At 37.7% G+C, this 22718-nt stretch overlaps 1 protein-coding gene across 3 annotated transcripts in view; it reads right to left on the bottom strand.

Moving 5' to 3' along the window:
* LOC140325967 (transducin-like enhancer protein 4) overlaps nt 1-22718 on the bottom strand; it is a 92012-nt gene that overhangs the window by 65091 nt on the left and 4203 nt on the right. For all 3 annotated transcript variants that reach the window (XM_072404110.1, XM_072404109.1, XM_072404108.1), the window contains exons 3-5: nt 22085-22148; nt 21842-21886; nt 2338-2400 (exon numbers count right to left, since the gene is read on the bottom strand). In XM_072404110.1, the coding sequence (XP_072260211.1) occupies nt 2338-2400; nt 21842-21886; nt 22085-22148 (172 nt within the window). The remainder of the gene's footprint in view (nt 1-2337; nt 2401-21841; nt 21887-22084; nt 22149-22718) is intronic.

Genomic DNA, 22718 nt, shown 5'->3' on the forward strand with positions numbered 1-22718 from the left:
TACTGTTTTAATTTATGTTTGCTTTTATTTTATTTATTTTTTTTCTACTAGGTCTTATTTTCGGGGTAGGTCTTACTTTCGGGGAAACACGGTATTTAAAAAAATAAATAAATAAATAAAAAAGATATGGTAAGTATACCCCCGTGTTCTCCCCTAAAAATGTTTTAATCTGGTTGGGAAGAAGCTGTAGATGGCCCCTGGGTGGTGGCCCCTGTATAGTGACCCAAATTTTCAATAACAACCCAAAAACAGCTAGGAGACTACTGAAAAGTGCCGAGTGGTACGCCCGGCTAAAAGGGGCCAGGGAGAACACTACCCACAATAAGGGACCCACAGCATATGAAATTTCTCCTACTCAGGTAAGAGCAGCCAGGGCAGTGACAAGTGACTACTCATTAGCAGTTTCTACAGTTTTCACGTTGCCATTCTGTTTGAGGTTCTTGGTCTAAATTACATTTCCTTGTAACCAATGCTGCAGAAGAAGAAACCCTATTATTCTGCATTGGAGCTCACTTTGAACTGACTCTACTTTTTAACTAAAAGTACAAAGGAAATGTTTACAAACGATTCAAGTATTGAAAGAGGGGTCTCACCAGGTGGGAACAAAAACACACACTTGCCTCTGCTGTCAGCACATACTGCCTACAACAAAACTCTGAAGGCTGGTGTGATCATTTGATGCCCATAAGTCCTATAATAGATCAGTATTTTACTGTGCCTTTCTGGCACCTTCGTTGTTTGCAACAAGCAACCAAACACCACTAGATGTCTTAAAGGATTGATTGCTATCTTAACCGGTTTAATCTCAATACATGATTCACTTTTCTAGGCCTGCAACTGTGAGGCACTCCTGCTGATTAACAAGACAGTACCCCCATGGGCATAAGTAGTGAGTAAACTAATTACAGTCACAGGATAGTAAACTGTTCCCATGATCTGACTTCAAAGCCAGAACATATTTGTTTATAGGTGTAGCCTGCATCTAAGAGCCGACCAGTCAAAACTGATTAAACTTACTCATGGACGCTTAAGCAGACTTCTGTTGCTTTAATAATCTTTTGTGATCGCTAACAGTGAAAGGAAAATTGTGCTGTATATACATAGAGAAGGGATGTGGAGGAGGACGAGCGAGTGGCACCCCAATGGTATTTCCTGCACTGCTGTACTTTGACCCACCAGGATGGACTGATGAACAAAGGGGGACATCTTGTCTCAGGAAACAATCTAGTCTGGGTGCAAAGCTTTAGGCCTATGTTATGATTTAGGAGAATGAGAATTTATCATAGAACCACTGGATAAACAACATTTAGCTGGATGAGCCTCCTAACAATCGCAGGCCAATGGGAGCACTGAATGTACACCAACAACCGTCAGAGCGAAAGTTTATTGTATATAGTGAGGAGCACTCCAATTGGCTGGCTGGTGTTAGGGGTGTTCTAGGCCAAATGTAGATTGGACATAAACTAGGCATTCCCAACTAATGTTTATCCAATATAGCAACCAAATATTGAATGAAAATGCACATATTTTTAATAGATTACTATTATAATTAGGGGTTTTAATCAAAGCCAACGTCAAAGATAATAAATGATTTCTAATAGTGTATGGATACCTTTAGACAGGGATCATAGGAATAAGTTTACCTATTAGAAGATTTCTCATCATCTTCAGATCATGCAATAACTAAAGAATTTTAGACTTTCCTTTTTGGTCACCATGAGGGAGAATTTCATTAGCAGGAAAACAAAAACCGAAAACCCTTCCCTAGTATATATGCAAAAACATAAATGTTTGGCTTCACATACTCATCAGTTTTCACTAATCATTTATATATACACATCAAATCTACTTTTGTATACATCCTCCTATTAGAGGATCCCAAAAAGGGTTTACCCAAATGCATTCATTTTGTTTACTTTCAGCAGCACTTGTGTTTGATATGCCTAACCACACTTCCGCCAGCATTTAATGCCTATCATCAAAAGAGAAGTGCTATTCTATGCCTATTCTGGCAATTTTTCAATCTACTCTATTAGATGCTATTCTGACAAACAATCATAATTCTCAGCAACACTGAGCGTACATGACAGGAAAACAGCTGCATTACGCTTAGCGCATTATAACATTTTCCACTATATAAGTGCATTTAAATTATATTGCTTGGAATTTTAATAAGATGCCGAGGTAGAAATGATCGAGAAGCAAATGAAAAAAAAAAGTAAATGAAATACAAGTGCTACATGATTCACAGATCTAAAAATGAAAAAAAATGTTATACCATACATGTCATTTAAATGGCATTACTTAGCTAGGTGACTACAAATGAAGCAACCTTACCTCTTGGGACAGAAAGGGAATGACTTGTGCACAGATAGCATTCAGTCTCTTGACAATTTCTGCCTGCAGAGAAAAGAAAAGAAATATAGGAGCATGTATTAGGCAAAACACCTTTTTACCCAGAGACAGAATGTATTAACATTTGATATATTGAATTATGTATACTAAGTACCTAGTCTTTAAATAAACAGCTAGCGAATAAAAGCAAGAAGGCCCTAATCTGCAGGGGAACCACAAATCTGCAGTAGGTAAGTGGCTCGCGTCCAAAACATTCGGCTCAGCAGTATGTTAATAAGGCCAGTTCTCAAAAGTTTTTGTCGTGATGAAAAGCGCAGCCAAAATTTCTATTCAGAATCTGCATTTTTGAAGTCTTTACAGCTAGATCAGTAGACCATTGAAACCTGCAGAGGTTGCCAAGCCAGCCTTGAAACCTGACAGTGACTCATTAATGAGCACATCCGCTTGGCATTTGACACCATCTAACGAGTTAACTGCTCAAGTATCCATAGCTTATCAAGCATGTAGCTAGTAGATTGCACAGAAGGAATGAGCTCTTAAAACACATGGGCAAAATAAACACAATGCCACTGAAATGATAAACCACTTAATCCCTTAGTAGCATATGGAGGCAATTTATAATGCACAAAGGCACAAAGCACAAGGCCACAAGTCATTAGTAAAGGTATAAAAAAAACACACACACATATATATATATATATATAGCAGTATTTTGCTCTTTTCGTAATGGGATTAGAGTAGTAGTGGGAATGTAAAAAGCAATAGTTAACATTCTTTTAATGATCTTTTGGGGAGCTAAATTTGCAGTCAACTTTTTCCGCATTAGTATTACTGTCAGGGTTTGCATTTTCCCATCTCTACACAAAAAAGGTTTTAGACATACTTTAAAAATAACATTCATTTTGCTGTAGATACCTATGCTCTGTCTATGAACACCAAAGCATTAGCATTATCTTAACTGTAAAAGTTCTCTTAACTATCTCTGACTACTGTAACTGAAAGGCACTCTGGAAAGCAATTAGTATCCTGCTACAATGCAACTTTGGAGTCTGTTGAGATTTTAGAGGACCAATCAGTCCACAGTTCTAGCACATGGGGCTCAGCAATTTGAAGGCAAAAAGGGAACCTTTGAAGGCACAATATCATCCAGAAATAAACATCAGCTTTAGGTCTCAGGTGCCTGTTTGACAAATTCGCAACAATTAGAACCAACCGTGCAGGAGCGTCACTCTAGGACCTATCCACATCATTTTAAAACAACCTATTGAGGTGTACAAGATTGCATTGCAGAACTCCAAATGAAAGTGTAACATGCACATTTTCTAGAGTCTGGTATTTTACCATGTTAAGTATTTACTAAATACCTGACAGCCAAAGATAAAAGGAAACCATAACGTGAAGTTAACGTTTCATTGTGAGGCCGAACATCTAACTAGAACATAAAGCCTAACCACAGTTAATGTGTCATTTGGCCACAAACACCTTTAAAACACTTTACAAGCATATGAAGTGCACGCAAATTGTAAAAACTCTCAAAAACAATAATATAAATTATAACAATCTCTACATTGTAAATCAAGAAGGAAGTATGGCAAAACATATGTACAATAATGCAGACCCAGATGTGATCCAAAGTGTGGGACTACTCAATTTAAAGTGTCATTCTGCCACCTGGTCTTCACACAAACTCTGGTGAGGTTACTTGAATTAAATGTTGATTTTGATCAAACTGCTCTGCAGTATCTTTATTACGATCCTTTATTTATAAAGCGCCAACATGTTACACAGTGCCGTACAATAACCAGGGGTTGCAGACGACAAATCTGCATGCTAGACGAGTACAAACACTGACACAGAAAGTGAGGTTCTGGACCAACAAAGCATACAACCTTGGAAAAGCAGCTTTGGTTTCCCAAACCCCCAGATCAAGTGATGTTCTAACGTTTGTGGGTGGGTCGATCCCTCTACAACCCTAAACAATCATTTTCGAAAGACAAACTTGACCCTTGTTTAAATAATCTTGCTCCCCAAGAGAAGTTGGCCCAAGGACTATGACCACATACCTCTCCTTCACCTTGGAAGGTGCATTTTGAGAAAGTAAGCAGTACTTTATTTTTATAATGTAGGACCAAACTGTTGAGTGATGCAATGGCTAATGGCAATGTGCATGTAAATCTGATTATTTAATGATGTCTATGGATGCTAAACCATGCCACTTTATTAGATTTGGGTCTACAGGACCATTATCATTTAATTTTCTGATACAGATAGTAATGGTTACCTTAGCAACAGACTTTCATAGGGCTCACCAAGTTTGGCCCATTTATCCCAAGGCATCAAGCTTTTTAAAGGCGTTCACAGGTCTTCCTACCAGGTTTCAGTTATTGCACAATAAGCCCATGGAAACATGTCACTAATGGTCTATGTTGTGAAAGTGAGTCTAAGCTAATGGCGCACAGCCCAAACTCCTTTTCCAGCACAGCCATTAAAGGATGTAGGTTATTGCTGTTGTCACCATTGATATTTGTCATTGTAATGTAATTAGGGCCCTAAAATGATGCATTACAGCCCTTGGCACGACTTCTATTAAAATCTTTTCTTCTGCTCACTGAACTGCGACCTGCTTTCTGATGAATAACAGACAGACAGCTTTAGGGAGAGGGGAAGATGCATCAGATATACATAGATTTTCTCCCATCCATACACAAAGCTTTACAACTAAATTTTTGGAGGGAATGAAAAATAGGGTGGAAAAAAAAAAGTGCACTTTGGAATTTTTATCTATCTGCTTGAAATTCTGATTGCAACTGATAAATCCTGCTTGACAACAAATTTAAAGCCAGCAAACTGCGGGTGTCTAATCTGCTATCCATCAGTAGATGCCAACCCAATCAAATTCGTAGGTTATGTGGGTCATGCATCCATGAACACATACATTCATGAGGAGTCGGTTTACTCTACTGCACATTTCAAAATGACATTAGGCCTTACCACAATCTATAATGCTATTTAATAGCTAAAAGCCTTTCATGTTCACTGCTGCTGCTACCATTTTTCAAAATCTAGTACCATCCTATGCTATAGATACATTACGGAGTTAGCCTTCCATGAAGATCTGAATATAGTTAGGCCCATGCTGAATATATACCGTAAGTATGTATGGTAGATAACTGCTATATCAAAAAACTGGACCCTTTGCTCCCACCTGAATTGATTGTTTAAAACCACCAATAACTCATAGCCAGATGACCCAAACAGCAGTGCCACCAACCCCCTCGGGCTGATGACCTACAACCCTTATTTTCTGGCTGACTAAACCAAGCCTAAGTTGATGGCTCAACAATATACTTACCAAATACAATATATTGTAACTACCCCCAGACCAGCGAGGTCCTATCCTCCCACAAGTCAGACACTGTGCTCTAATGTCTAAGGATAGCAATCTACTATTCCAAGCAAATAACCCACAAACATTGGCTTTTGCCCACTAACATTTTCAGGATATCAATAGTAGCAACTTACCAATAGCTCTTTAACGGTGGGGAATAGAGAGTTCCCAACAGGAGTATACACATACTACAATAACATATATAGAATATTTGCACTATGGGTGCAAATTAAAAAAAAAAAAAACTTCCATACCAAAAGTGATAGTGATATTAAAATTTTAATATAGAGTAAGAAAATCCAATGTAAAGCACAGTCAACAGCTCAATCAATACATCATTCTAAAGAATAAAACAAAAAACTAAACCATGTATATAAAAAAGGTAGTTGAGGGAGAGAAGAAGGAAAAAAAAAATCAATAGGAGGAAATGACAACACTGTTACACATACTACTGATGCCATCCAGATCCCGATCCTCACACCTCAAAATGTGACAATGGATGAGAACAGCATGGGTCAAATTGATAAGAACCATCTTTATTGAACGAGTAGAGTTTATGCTGGCTTGTCACTACCAGGCTGGAGAGACCCTGAAACAAAGCATGCTTTCCATCTTATCACAAATATATGAATAATGGGTTCTCTCTTTTTGTCTCTAGTGGCCTACAAGGTGCTGACCACTTTTCAGCAAATCCTCTGTAAATACTTTTTTTTTTTTTTTTTTTAATTTAATGTGCATGCACAAAAGCCATCAGAGTATTACCATGGCCACAGTACAAATGGTAGCAGGTACACTAATTGGAGTCAGTGGGGGAAGGAGAACTGCAGCAAACAATAGCTAGGTTTGAGGAAGTGGTGGGGGGAGGTATAGCTTGACCACAGGGTCAATTGTGCAAAAAACAGCATGGCAACAAAATATCTAAAGCTTGATCACATTAGACCAAAGATAAAAGACACAAAAAATGAATCATATTAAACAGTTTTGCAGTGCTCATCCCAGAATTTTTTTTAAGCTAGGTGGGAAGAAATTGTAGGTGAGTCAGCCTATGTATTGTGATCCAACTCATCAGTAACCACCCAAAATCAGCCGGATGGGTGCTAAAAAATGCTGGGTGGTGCACCCAGCTAAAAGGGGCTGCGGAAAATACTGGTTTTGCCATCTAACATTTTTTATAAACCTGAAGAGTCTGTAAATATAGGAAGATTTAGAGAAAAGATATTCTGTATTTACACACATTAAAGATTTAAAATGTAACTCAAGAGAATTTACATTTAATTAGAATGAGGAAGGGAAAGAATCATTTGAGCTTTTTTTTTTTTACCAGAGGCCCAATAAAACAGATTTCTTAAAATTTCAAGTCCAATTGACACATGTACATAGAAGTGAAAATTTAAAACTAGGGATACCAACAATAATAAAGAAAAAAAGCACACATGGTGTTGGGCTTTCTCTACTTTGACAGAAAGATTTGAATTAATGTTGTGCCTTTTGGAAGCTTTATCATCACCCTCACTTGCTGACCATATAAGAACACCACCAGGGGAACAGAAGTGAAGCAAAATCTTGCAAATTAGTTAAAAATGGCTTCGTCAAGCAATACTGATCAAAGTGTAGCTTTTTCAAAAGCTGCTCACTTGGAGTCCAATAGTGTGCTTGTGACACATCAGTGTTCCCCCGAGCCTTTTTTAGCCAGACACATCATCCAGCACTTTTCAGTGACCATCCAGCTGTTTTTGGGTGGTTACTGAAGCGTTGGGTCACAATACAAGGGCTGCCACCCGTCTACAACTTCTTGCCACTTGGCTTAAAAAATAACTTTCTGGCTTGAAAACTGTACACCTTAACTATGGATCAAGACATGTCAGTGGCACCCATTGCCAAGTCAATACAGCACCCAGGTAATGCCATCTGGGTTGCATTTTGAGCATGTAGCATGTTGGATCCCCTCCAAGCTTACAATTATTAATTTATATTTTCGTCTTGTTTAAGGGTATTAAAATACCTATCCTGCAAGATTATTATTGCTTATGGCCTACTGGTTAATCAATGCATGTAAATGTGTAAACTTGCAGATTTACTCACACATCATAAAATCATGTGTCATGAAAGATCCAACTGCACTGCAGAGTGAAGGGCAAATGGTTGAACTTAAACTTTCTAATCTGACAGCTTGTTAGAGTGCTTGAGCAAACTGATTAAACTAAGAGTGCTCAAGTGCTTTTGTCTTTGTTTACTTATGAGTCAATCAATGTCCAAGGAGGAAAGAAAAAAAACATATACCTTTAATCGCACAAGATTAACATACCATAAAAGACTGATAAGCTGAAGTAAACTGAACACGCAAGCCAAGTAACTTTTGTCAATGCTTATATGAACAGTTATTTGCAAGTCATAAAGTTCAGTTAAAAATTACATAAAATCAACATTTATCACAATGTCATAAGAAAAGCAATAAAAATACAAGGTCAGCTATTTGCTTAAACAAACATTCTGCTCACTAAGAGAGGTAATAGAGCACATGATGTTTAAAAATAAAAAAATAAAAAGCCTTGAAGGGAAAAAAAAATGTAGTCAATGCAACCCAATCATTTTATGAATGAATTCATAAAATGTTATTCCTAAATGTTAATATTGGCTATAGGTCGTTGGGGTAGCAGGGATAAAGAAGAAAAAAATTGAGACTACATTTGAGACAGAAAATCTCAACAAACAAAAACTATATTAAACAATATATTAATAAAATACTAAATAATACCTCCAATGTTTTTGTTTGGGTCCTACCCAAAAAGTCCCTTACAAGATTTCTCTTGCAGCCAGATAGCCCAGTGATTGGCCCATTTATACATGTAAGACTGTTGACTGAACGCACCAGCCAGATATTGGAACGGAGGACAGCTCCACTGGTGTTATGCCACTCGAGCCATTCTTACCCCAGCTGGGGTAAATATAAAATAAGCAGCTGTAAAAATATGCCAGATGAGGCACCTGGCTGAAAGGGCCTGAAGAGAACACTGGCAAAGGCAGGGACTGGGTGTTGTCAAGTAAGGCTTTGCTGGAAATAAAAATGTTTGTAAATAGGTAATAGGAGTATATTATAGAGTAATTTGTCAATAGAGTAGAAAACTTGGAATTTAGGGAAAACTCTTTCCTTAGGGAGGGCCGAAGGAAAGTCCTGAAATCTTGCATCGGTAATTGACTTCGTAAAATAATAATAAAAAAAATAAACTCCATATTAGTTGCATTAAGTTATAGCCAATATGTATCACATACTACTCCTGCTACTAATGTACAGTACAAATCATCCAATTTATCAAGGAAGCACTGATCTACCCCAAGATGACTTGATTCTGGAAATTAATGCAAAGGGCGAGTACCTTCTCTAATGTGAAAACACCCAATGAAGTCACATACAAAATGACTGTTTTCATATTATATAGAGGTCTAATATGTCATTAGATGACAAGATGTACCTTCATCTATGAGATCATCAAACAACCACCAAACTTTCAAATGACAATGTGTGGTTTAGGGGATAAACAAGAAGCCAAGTAAGTTGGAAAACCTGTTACATTTATTTTTTTCCTTTAAAAGTCACTGTCAGCCAATTCCTACCCAAAGATCTACTCTACCCCTTCTGGCGTTATCTCACACAGTATCTTAGCATCTACATGGGGCTTTATTGCTCAAAAAAAAAAAACCTTGAAGGCAACTGGATCATAACCGCATGGACAACCACATTTTTCAAAACTATATGGCTCTAATAAGAAAACATGGAGGCTTCCATTGCTGTTCTACTTGGTTGGTTATCATGCTATCCAAAAGCCTAAACTTATTAACCCAAAACAAGAATGAGTTTCAACTTCCTGCATACAAGTTGCTTCTCAGGGAGTCTAAATATCGAAGCAAGACAGTCAAGCAACTTGCGTCCTAGTAGGTCACAAATGGTATCTGTATTTCTTTTAAGTCTCCTTTACAGCTGTTGAAGTCTGATAAATTTATCATTCCAGCACGGTGGCTCAGTGGTTAGCACTCTGGCCTTTGCAGCGCTGGGTCCCAGGTTTGAATCTCAGCCAGGACACCAGTTTGCAGGATCTCCTCGTGTTTGCGTGGGTACTCCGGTTTCTTTCCACATTCCAAAAACATGCAGTTGGCTCCCCCCTCCCAAAATTGACCTTCGGCTGTATTGAAGACATATGACTATGGTAAGGACATTAGATTGTGAGCCCATGGAGGTACAGCTAGTGACATGACTATGGACTTTGTACAGCGCTGCGTAATATGTCGGCACTATATAAATACTGTGTAATAATTCCAGCTAGTTCTTACAATCACAAAATAGCATCAATATCACAACACAGTTAAAACAGTTTACCCCAGCTAAAAACAAACTAAATGACACTTCCGAGGCAGCAACAGACCATCCTCACTTCTTAGTAATATACAAAGACTGCTAGAAGGTTGTGAATCAATTGAAATAATCAGCCATGTTGGGGTTAACAACAAAGTGATAACACGCTCTTCCAAGAGTCAGAAGCAATCGCTATCGCACACAAAATTCCCGACAGATCATTCAGAACCTCTCTCCACACTTCTACCAGAAGCATTTGTCTGCCAAGTCAGTGAGACAAAAGTGGAGGGTCCTGCCAGCCTGCGACAGAACGGCCAGACCTTTCACCGCCATTTGTCGGTGAGAGATTCGCCAGTTAGTCAGAAGGATGTTAAACCAAACCATTCTGAAAATATTGCACTAGAACAGCTGTCAAATTTAGACCTCATGAAACATTCCAGTGCTTGTAACCCCTGGCATAAAAATATAAATGTTAATGCGTTCGCGGATTACCACAGTGTATTGACAGCTCCAAAAGTCTTTATACGCCAATACAATACATACGGAGTGACATCACCCTCTTCACTTGCCGCATCTCGTAAAATAATTTTTATTGACACTAAAAGGTACTGAAAAAGACCTTTAACTGATGCAAAGGTTAAGAATGACAGAGTTTAATGCAGAATATTATCAATGTAAGGACAAAGGAGAGCATATAGGCAATACTGTGCATGTGTTAAAGGAATGATTAAAAAGCCCTTAGTTCGCTCTGCTGCACAAAAACTCAAAGAATGCCACACTATCTACAAAATTAATACATATGAGGAGGGGGATTTTCCTTCACTTCTTGTCCCAGGCACATAATAAGAGGTAATACTAAAACAAAAGGAAAGCACTCATCATCAACCCATATAAACTTCTTACTTACTTTAATAGGGAATTGATGGTTAGGGGTAGTAAACCCTTACCAGATCTTAAAAAGTGTGCATGTCGTTTTTCAAGCATATTTTAGAATTTAATTCCGTTGCCTTTATAGGAGGTCGGTTGTTCTTTTGCTTTATTCTGTAAAAATATAATATCCACCAGTAAGTACCTAAGTCCCTATGCAATGGGCAGTGGATAGTAGAGCACAGTCACCCCTGTAAATACAGCCATGATGTCCAAGTTAAACCAGAAGTTTGCTCGACCAAAAATTGAAATGCTATCTTAGAGTGTACAGATCTTTCAAAACACCAATACATTTGTATAGGCTATGAAACGCCTGCCTAGATTCAGGCTTTAGGAACTGTAGGACAGCTGATGCAAAAAAAAAAAAAAAAAATGATGACCATGTTCAGATTGTCGGTGAGGTTGCAGCACAGTTATAGTTTTCTCGGGAAAGATACTATATATGGCGTTTTCCCTGAGGCAGCATAATGAAGAATGAATGGTTCAGTACCCCTCCCTGCCACCTGCTTTCAAACCTGCAAATGCTATCTCTTTACCAGAGTTTAAAACGCCATAAAGCTACTTTTTGGGACCAACTGTTCGGGGGGGGGGAAAGAGTTACAGGGTTTGTTGACAATTGCTACTATCTAGAGAAAAACATTTTACTAGTGTCACAGAACCCCAAAGAAGAAGCAAATGGATAGTCTATTAACTGTGAAAGTTTTAGCCACATCTGAACTAAATGAAAGGAGACTGTGGTAATGCAACCAGGGAGATGGCAGCTTTAACACATGCATAATAAAGATCAGTTTTCAGCTGTGTAAAATGGCTACAGCAAATAGCTTGCCCTGTCACCTTGAAAATAAATAAAAAGCGTTACACTTCATTAATTTCCCTACTATCAGATTTGCCTGCAGTGCACTGATGTAGCTAATGCAACAAAACAGGGACTAGCTGAACCTGTCACATTTAGATTTATGTTTCCCCCACCTATGCAAAACAGGGAGATGTCCCTCTGGCATAGCTGCAAATCACTACAAGGTAATTTCTTTAGATACCTCATCATATCATGAAGACACAGGACAAGACTTGTGCCATGTTCATTATATATACTTCAAGACATTTTCCCAAACAATATTGTACCAAGCTTTCCCTTTCACCTGTTAAAAAAAACTCGCCTTAGAATTTTTTACAGGATTTATTTGGGAGTTTCTGGACACTGTGAAGCTACAAAAGATGAACACCCCTATGTACAATGGAGTGCAGCAGAAAAAACTTCAGACGCAATGAGTTCATTCTTTCGGTGGAAATCTATCAGCTTTGCACATCATGAATAATATTCTGCATTTTTCTTGTGCCTCAAAAAGATTTGATGTAGTCTAAAAACAACAATTCTCACATGTTCCCACAGCTTCTCATTTGGACAGATACTACTACCATACTTTGACTTGGCTCATATGCTGTATTGGCTTTCCTTTAGTGTTTTCTGCCAAGATCAAAAAGTAACGTCTTGATCCCACAAGAACAGAGATCTATTTTTCTTTCAACAATTGCAGTGTCTATAACATGACCTTAAGATAAACTCAACACAAGATTTGATTTAGGAGGTTTTTTTGGCATCATGCTTCTAGAATATCCACCTTTGGAACGTAAGGGTTTATATTTATGATGACCACCCCCGGGGGTGTACAAAGTTTGGACATATTGGAATAACCCAACACAACTAGCACTTCTTCATGTTACCCCCTACCAGTCTTGAGAACTCAATATTAACTTTATTTTAATCAAGCAACTTCAACTTCATGTGACATTATTATTATATAACCAAACAATATTCTATACATAGTTCAGGAGAGAAGAGGTTGATTATTCTTCTAGACAGCTTAACCCTAAACCCAACTCTAACCCTAACACACATTTGGCAAAACTTATTAAAATATTAAGAAGAAAAGAAGAATCGGTACACAGTGCTCTCCCCGACCCCTTTTAGCTGGGTGCACCACCCGGTACTTTTCAGTAACCACCTGGCTGTTTTTGGGTGGTTACTGAAAAGTTGGGTCACAATACAGTGTCCACCACCCACCTACAATTTCTTCCCACCCAGATTAAAAAAAAAAAAAATTCTGGGTTGAACACTGTCCGTGCCTATTTACAACTGGAACAAAATTTGGTAGACTTTTTCCCTCCTCGATTGGAAAAGTACAGTGCTGTAAAATATACTATTCATTACATTAGGCAAGGAAAAAAAAAAGACACATTGATGTCCCCTTGTCCTTTTAGAGAACTTTCAAACAGTTATACAAAACTTAAATAGTTGAGCTGCAGGTAAAAGACTTTTGAATAAGGGTCACAGCATATATAATAACTTTCTACCTTTCATAGTGAAACTTGTGACCTATATACAAGTTCTTGGCCTGTGGCTGTAGGTTTGTAGGTGGAGGGGTGATATAACTAAATTTATTTCAGTTCAACTACATTTAAAAAAAATAAAGAGAAAAAAAATTCTCACAATCCAATTTGTTTGGAAATGAAATGCCTAAAAACATCCTTATTTACATACCACATATCAAACAAAGTTTCACATTCTGCAGGTTTCTAAACTAAAACTGGGTTTGAAAAAAAAATGTTAAAACAGGAACAGAAAGCAAGATCTGAAGACGCAACATGTTTTGCTTGGTTGCTGAAGACTGCAAAACCACAGCTCTGCACAGTTTAATGGATGTGGCTCAAAGCCACCGAGTAGTACTTTGGTTTACCAAAATGCAGTAAACAGTCTTGTCTGGGTCTCTTAAATTTTCCAGACTTCTCAAACTGAAAGAAAAAAAAAACGAATACTTTGTCACAGATCCAAGTGATAGATGAAAGTGCCCTCTCATTTCAGAAGAGCGTCAATGTATAATTTTTCTGACAATATTATAGCTTATAGCTGGACAATTAGAGACAGATTACAGCTATTATGTTTACCTAAAACACTTGCCAGCATATCAATGACTGAGTAGCACACTTGGTGAACTACTCATTTACAAAGTTGTTTCAAGATAATCGCTGCTTGCTATTTGCATTTGGTCTGCGTACAAACTGCTATTTAAGAATTAAAAAAAAAAAAAAAAAAAACTTGTTACTAAACATTTTAATTCGGTGGCTCAATTTCACTCAAGGGAAAAAAAAAAAAAGTTAAATTAATAAGTGATGACAGACATGTTATATCTGCGTGGTTGCCGTGCCTCACATTTACAGCAGTTCTGGGAATGAGCAGTAGTTTGTAGTTAATGTTCCGCTGTGGTTACAGCAGCCCATGTTAGAATCCCAGAACAGACTACAAGACCAAACCCACCTCAAATATCCGAGCAAACATTGAGCCCAATGCACAGTTTTTATGGTTTACCAACTATGTGCACTCATCCTTAAACCCATGCAAATTAACATTGCACATATCTATTTAAAGATGTTCACAAAGATTAAAAGGCCGCAACTGGCTTAGCTTATCTTGTCATACCTACAATAAACCTCACCACCCAGAAAAGAAAACAAAATACAGTTTAAATTGGTGTATATAGACAACTGAAAAGTACAGGTAAAGCGCTTTTACCTTTAAAATATATATAAGGTTTATATAAAAGAGGAAAAACCAGATCCTAAACCATAATTCACCTACAATTAAGTTCCAGGGTACCCCTGGACACCTAAAAATCTGTGAATATAAAGGAAGCAGCGACCAGAACCCCAAGGGTGTGCAGTGGCCACTCTTATTATCACCTCCTTTTGGAATGTGATTCATGCCTTACCAACTAGTAAGGAGACGAGGAGAGTGGACTGGACAGGGTACAACATTCAAAACTCTAGTTCCCATCTGCACTATAAAGTAGACTTTAAAATCAACCACAGAATACTGCATTAGTAAATAGTAAGTCAATACAGGTAGTCCCCAAGTTAAGGACATCCAACATATGGACGACTCTTAGATATGAACGGGGCTAGGTCTGTGCAGGACAGAGGCTTGATTGGGGGGAGGGGCCGGTTTGTACGTCTTGCAGAAGAAATCTTTTTCTAAACACATCTGAGGTTTTGGGTGATCTTAAGAGCTGAGCTGATCTGTAACATCTTGTAACTCTTTAATGACCAAGACAAACTCAAAAGCAGTTGTTTCTTTTTGCATATCAAAGCACAGCTTGCTCCAGAATGAATGTCTAGGCTCTATAAAGTTGTTTTTTTTTTTTTTTGCTTTGTTTGTGATTAGCTCACAGTGAGGATTTTATACAGTAACTGACACCATGCTGCCCAATATTAGGAGACAAACATCTGTCCTAATTGCATTTATTAAAAAAATGCACCCATTCCGACTTACATACAAATTCAACTTAAGAACAAACCTACAGTACCTATCTCGTGTAACCTGGGGACAACCTGTATTTGCATATGGTTTAAAATATCACGTTTCAAAGCAACAAGGCTCAGACCTGGAGATACATTGCTCTGGCATTTATCATTTATATTCTTTAGCCATGATTTAAGTCACGCTTTCATATTTCCACGTGTGCAAGGATGCTGCAAGCAACAGCTATGTACACAGTATTGGGTAGTTCTAGTGGACATTTTACTCATACATCAGTCACCCACTGCAACTACCAAAAGTATACCAACTTATTTTGATCAAGCTAGTAAAGAAAAGAAGAATTAACTATTTCAAAAGCGTTTTCTCTCTTTGTAATTTAGCAAGGATTGGATTATCTGCTTGGTTTTTACTAGCTAAAAGGCCATTCTACCTATCAACTATACATCAACTGCATCAACATCCAACTGCAATTTTCAAAGAAATCAATCAACAAAATCAACTCAAAGCAGATCCTCGACACCACAAGTACTTTTTAACAAAATGTATAATATTGTGCTACCGTGTGTATTCAAATATACTGCAATTTTTCAAAACTCCAGTTAAGAACCATCAGGTTAATGCAACGAAAAAGAAAAATGAGAAAAAAAAAAAAACACTGATTTTTTTTTTTGTTTTATAACATCCTACAATTCAGTGCCTTAATTTAAAAAGCAATGTCATGATTAGTCTTCTAGATTTTGCCTTTGTTGCAAAATTTAGGGTTAGCATAACCAGTGTAAACAATCTCCAAGACAAGGGGTGGAATCGATGCGATTTGGTTCCGGACAAAATTAACAGTCTGTGTCAATGCCATACAATTCTATAAGAATGCAAAATCCATTTAAAACATGTCAAATTCAGTTTAGAAGGAGGTCATATGTCTGATGATCTCGGGGCCATCCTAATGTAATGTCAAACTGATACATTTGGGCCTGATTTATTAAAGCTCTCCAAGGCTGGAGAAGATACACTTTTATCAGTGAAGTTAGGTGATCAAGCAAACCTGGAATGGATTTTTTAAGTCTTTTGCTATTTGTTAACAAATGATTTCAAACTTAAACTAGATCCTATCCAGGTTTGCTGGATAACCAAGGTTCACTGATGAAAGTGTATCCTCTCCAGCCTCGGAGAGCTTTAATAAATCAGGGCCAATGTACAAAACCACCATCATTTGAGCTTGTGTCACACTTGCATGTGCCTGAGCACTCTGCAGTGTTATTTCAAGCAAGGTTACCAGGCCTGCCCCAGTGAACAACTTTGAACTACAGAGGGTGAGGTATTCTAACAACTCCTGTTCTAGGGTGACAAAACTGCACCTCAACTGATACAATATTCTAAGACTAATATTGGCGAGAATCTGACATGTGTACAGAGGCCATCCGACATTGTTCATAGCTCCATCTTGGCATATCCATGAACAACATAAGATGAACGAACGCAATGGAAGTGAATAGAGGACAACGCAGCGGGGTGCCGCTCACTCGCTCTCCCCAATGCCTGCTCCATGAAGCAGATTGGTTCTGTATGTACAGAGCTTGTTCAGTCATCTTTCAGTTGTTTGTCGTTGGAAAAAAATACACTGTAAGATCACCAAACAATTCTTTCTGGATTAGCGGTTTTCTACTATACAGGTAAGCAAAACCCTTGGTAAGCACACAAAATCATTTCAGACTTTTGTAACAATTGCAAAAGAGCCACAATTGTCTAGTAGAACATTGGACACTGCAAGGACTTTTGCTGCATATTTCTCTCAAACATTGGTTTACTACTCTTCTATGAGAACCAGTTAGCAAAGCACAACAATGTGACTGAAAACTTTCATACTTGTGATATTGATGTTCCACATATAATTATATATAATGAGAGCTCACATATGATCCCTCGTGGCTGTTTTTTAAGGCTGTAGATAAGACTATGTGGTGCTAGTTCATTAAGGGCTCACGTCTCGTTGCCAAAAGAAAAAGCAAATACTGGCAAAAAAATATATGGCTATCTCTGCAATAAACTGCATTAGCTGGATTTAGGAACAGACTACTTTATTGACATTTTCTTTAACACAAACCACAGCTAACATAAGCAATTTTCATTTCTCCTATTTTCCAGGAAATACTGATCTGAACATTTCTGAAGCACTAACAGAAGTGAAACTTCGACTGACTCCTTTGCCACCCATGTACAATCTACAGCACTGCAATGGTGTAGAGAGGAGGTTTTGTGCTTTAATACAGTACAGCTATTCTCCTCATATGGCCTACACATCATCACTCGCAGAAAGACAGACAAACAGTATGTTATTTTTTCTGGTGCAGACTGGCACAATCTGCTGAATGCCTTTCATTAAATAACTTAACAACAGGAGGGCCAACTGTGGAATAGGGAGTAGGAAGTCTCACACTTTTCCTGACAAAATATTGGTTTCCCCACTACATGTTAAGAAGCAAACAACACTGTGGTTACTAGTTACTGAAAGACTAAAAAAAAATATAGCCGAGAAAAAAAAAAAAAAAAAACGTCTCCGGTAACATGAAATAATCAGATAATATGTTAGACCCCTTCAAAAGGATAGACAACTCTTTTCAAGCCACATTTAGTTAGATATCTCAGCTTTTCTTCATGGGCATTGGATGTGCCAACATGCATACAGATAACATGGTGGTATCTCACAACTTACTTACAAGTGAGGAACTGAATGAGAGTCCCTGTGGTGCCCTTACATAAGGGCATTCAATGCACAAAGATGCTACTGAAAGTCTAATAGCACTTTCAGACATGCATGAGTTAAGCTGTAACGACCATCACAAGATTTCAAAAGTCTGAGTCTGAAAACCCAACAATTGCACTCCTGGCTTGACCCTTGCCATCACCACACCTCCGATTCATTGGGAAAATGACTGCGGATGTCTTGTGCTGATAACCAGTGATGACCATCTTTATCTCACTTCTTTTCAAGCCACTGAGAGCAACTGTCTAACCACCATTATATTAGAGCATGTATGTGTAATAACTCAATATGAAAACCAGACATAACTCCTATCTGAAACCTTTGATAGTTCATTCGTAGTGTTTTACGTTTTATTTTGCTTCACATAATATTTCGCAAACCTTGAATATCCACCTTAACCTGTTAGTATTAGACCGATCCCAGCAGGACCACAGCATGGCAGTTGATGAGACTACATTACACATCACAAGTGCCAGTCAATGAGAGCTGACACCCCATTTTTGTTTTGTATTGCACATCCTCGAGCTGTCAGTTCAGCAGGAAATGAAATGCACATCAGGACTTCCATTTCTGCACAGTAGTTCCCATACAAAATATATATAAAGTATAAAAAAGTGAATGCAATGCAATATTTCTAGTGTGGGAATAGTATTGGATTTCCTATAAATCTTCTATACTGCAAGGCTCTGCCATTCTTTTATTTAAATAATGGAAAAAAAAAGCTTGCTAAAGGCCCAACCTAATTAAAAATAGCTTCTTCTGCAGCCGTGGCTTTGATTTCGCTTATTTACACATTAACTTCAGCCTCCTTTTGGAAAATCTAGTCTATTCACTGTAACACGCAGGCCCTTTTATCTGCCCTGGACAGCATTTTCTCCAGCAGATGAAGTAGATGCCGATTGATTTGCTGTCGAGCATGGTAAATTAATAGCAACAAATTGCTGAGGGCCCAGCTCGCTGCTTCACCATGCTTCGGCAGTTTTGCTTTATTTGCTCCATGATGGGCAGCAGTCAGCCCTCTTCAAGTCAATTTCTTCTTAACAACCTGCAATACTTTTCAATGGTGAAAATAGAGCTATTCCTTGTAAGTCAAAAATCAATATCCTATAGCCCTTAGAAAATGCTAAACAAGCAGTATTGGCAATCCACTTGGTACTAGAGGGTATCAGATATAAAGCTAATCCATACGGCCTCCCTCCTTCAAGTTATTACAGTTTGCTAAAAGGATTCTAATGCCATTTATCATCATTTGCCATCGACTGCTGCATCTACAATTATGACATCCTATCAGGCTGCCGAGTCCTTTCATGTCTGCTCAATTAATATTTCAGCAGCACTTCAAAATGGCTGTTGCCCAGGTCTAGCAATAAAATTTACATGGCAAGAGCAACAGATTCGTTTTCAGTCGGCACGGCTGCATTTAACCCCTTTTCTGCAGCCTAGGGCTCAGTGCTCATCGGAAGAAATGCAAAATGAACGGATCTTGGCTTATCGGTTCCACATTAAGTATTAAACACAGTTCTACTTGCACTTCAAAGGCATATATATATATATATATATATATATATATATATATATATATATATATATATTAAATAAAATATTCACACACATGTTCTCATATATTATTTATTCTTCCCATGTCACCAGCCGTTTACGGTGAAAACCCTTCAAAAAATATGTTTTTTTAAAATAAGGAATTATACATGCATTGAGCATCAAGGCTCTTGCTATTTACTCAGTTACCAAAATTTGAATTAATTATGTTCTCAAACATAATTGTTAAAAATTGGCAACATTACACAAGCTTAATTAAGATTAAATCCAATTTACTAAATGTACTTTAATTGGTACTAATTACATTAGCTTTCCTTTCAGAATGACAAATTCCCCATAGGTTTCGCTTTAATAGTCTTCTATCAAAATCAACACTGGATGACTGATGATGAGCATCAAAACAAGGGAAGGGCTGGGCTGGAAACATCGACCCCACATCGCTACATCCGAGCGTGTTTATCCTTTCATCAATTTGCCAAGTCACAGAGTTCTGCTTCAATCACAGCCTTCATTTTCAGTTCCAATGAAATAATATCCCACAGAAAAAAAAAAAAAACTGGTTGAAAGGGGCCAAGAAAAACAAGATAGAATTTACAGGGAAAAAAAATTCATTTCAAACACGCAGGAGGTTTAAAATAGCAGGGCCGCCAATTACTAGGGGTACTTCCATGGTCTCTGGAGATCCCTGCTCTTGAACCCTGAAAGGCATAAATCTAATAAGCCTAACCCGATCTGTAGCACTCTGTCCAATTATGCCGCAGGGCAACTTCACAGAATTCTAACCTGCTTTCTATTACAAGGGTATCGAGTAAGTACATCTGGATGAGCGCCTGAGAGGAACCAAGGCCGTCTGTCTAGTGGATGAAAACAAAGACGGTATCACCCCCCCCCCCCCCCCATTTCGTCCCCTCCCTTCCCTCTTCTGCTCTGGTGAAAAGAGGAGGAAGCAGAGATTAAAAGGAAATATATAAGTAGGTGGTTTTTGCAGGGCTGTCTGTAGTTCTTAATGCGATAAACAGCCTGCAGGATTTTGTGTAAGATTGCATTTAAGGAAGGCTGTATAAAGATCAATTTTGAAGTCGAAGGGAGATTACCAAGGTTCTCTTTTAAGCTGTAAAACTCAAAACGAATTTAGAAGACTGGGTGGAAATATGACAGCATAATCTTGCTCATAAAATTCAGCAAATTCCCTTATAAAAAAAAAAAAAAATATGGACAGACATAAATAAAAATGGGGAAACTGGTACTGCAAAATACATATTTTGAAAAACAAAATCCAACGTGACATTAACCACTAAATCTTCCATCATTAAACTCTTTAAAGCGACTAATTAATTTTCCAGCTGCAAACAGTGACACACAAAATTTAGAGCTCATATCACATTTAAACGCTGATAATTACAAAGCAGGTCTGACGTGCCAATTCGCTGGGGCCATCAGGAATTGATGAAGTCCATAAGTATTACTGGGTTGTTTACATTACTAATTTGAACAAAAATGACAGTAATGGAAAATTATATTCTAATTAAACTTAATCCTCAGTAATCCTCTATTCCAATCATAATTACACATACAACTTCCCATTAAAGTGTAAGCACAACCCTTAACATAATTGTTCTTACAATGTTTGGAATTAAAATGTCATTTATCTCTTGAATTTGTAATCAACCAGGGAGTGTGATTGCTTTGATTTTAGCACAATTAGTATTTTATAAGAGAGGGAATTGTGTTTGTAGTCCTTACAATCCATGCATCATTCATAGAATTCATTATCGTAGACGCGTTATAAAAAGCAACAATCCTATTGTCCAAACCTTATATATCTCACCAACAGCATAGATAGAAAACTCCCTTATAGGACCACAAAAATCACAAAACTGACCACAATGGTGTCAAGTACCCCTAAATACAAATGACCTGCTTATAGCCCAATTGATTAAATAAAAACAGCAAAAGGATTATTTCTCATACCAACTGATTCACACATAATGGGAAATCACATTCCAGGAAAAAAAAATGATCACAGTACACAAACTATAATGGTGCTACCAACCGACCATAAAAAACACAATCTACAAGACGCCACATAGAAGTGTCAAAAAAGCAATATGCCTTTATACAAAGCATTTAAAAAAAAAATTATACAAGGAAAAGGAGTTTTGCTCTTTGATCAAAGAAAACTGTTTAACGTACCTGTTTGTGCATTTCAATATTCAGCCCATATGACATCTCATAGTACTGGAGAAGAGAAAATAAAACAGGATAAGCCATTAGATAGCCTTCAAGCATCGAGAAGCTTTATCATATGACAGCGGAACATCCAATACTTTAACCTATAATCTAGCTGCTGCCTGCAGCAACATGAGTCTGCTATGCAAAAGACTATAAACAGAAATGCAAAAGGACATTTTTAGCTAGTTGTACGGCTTTTCTTACCATGACATAATGCCGCTGCATCTCCGTCTTCTCGCTGGCCAATTTCTCACATTCCAGTTTCAAGCTGCACAAAGCAATGACAAAAATGGTCATATTTACACTGCACTGACTTTTAGCACAGCCATCTGAACGCACTCATCAAGAAGACAGAATTAGGGCTGGTTTATGTTCCTGAGAAGCACTCATGAGGTAGCTTGTCCTATTGGCTCCAAACATCTTTAACTCTGACAACAGAACAGACTTAACGCTATAATGGCTGGAGGAAAGCCTTAGCCAACACTCTGCTGTTGCTAATGGTAGCTCATAGGTTTAACTAAAATGCAAGTCCTTATGGACTACAGTTCTTGCCATTATAAATATCATGGTATCATTCTGAAATGCTTGTAAAGACATCAGGAAATGTCACTGATACAGTACAATAGAAAGTTTATTTTCCACCAACAGAAAATATACAAAAAAAGTAACCGAAGAAGAGCAAAACGAAATGGTCTGCAATAACCCACAGCAACCAGATTTTACCTTTTCTTGGATTAGATCAGAATAGCCAACACAGTATGATAGCCCTTTATTTGTCCTAGGTTGCTGCACTTCACTTTATTCAATAACGGTTACAGTATGAGATTTTCAGCAGAGC

The sequence above is a fragment of the Pyxicephalus adspersus genome, chromosome 3 (genome assembly GCF_032062135.1).
Source record: "Pyxicephalus adspersus chromosome 3, UCB_Pads_2.0, whole genome shotgun sequence".
Classification (NCBI taxonomy): domain Eukaryota; kingdom Metazoa; phylum Chordata; class Amphibia; order Anura; family Pyxicephalidae; genus Pyxicephalus; species Pyxicephalus adspersus.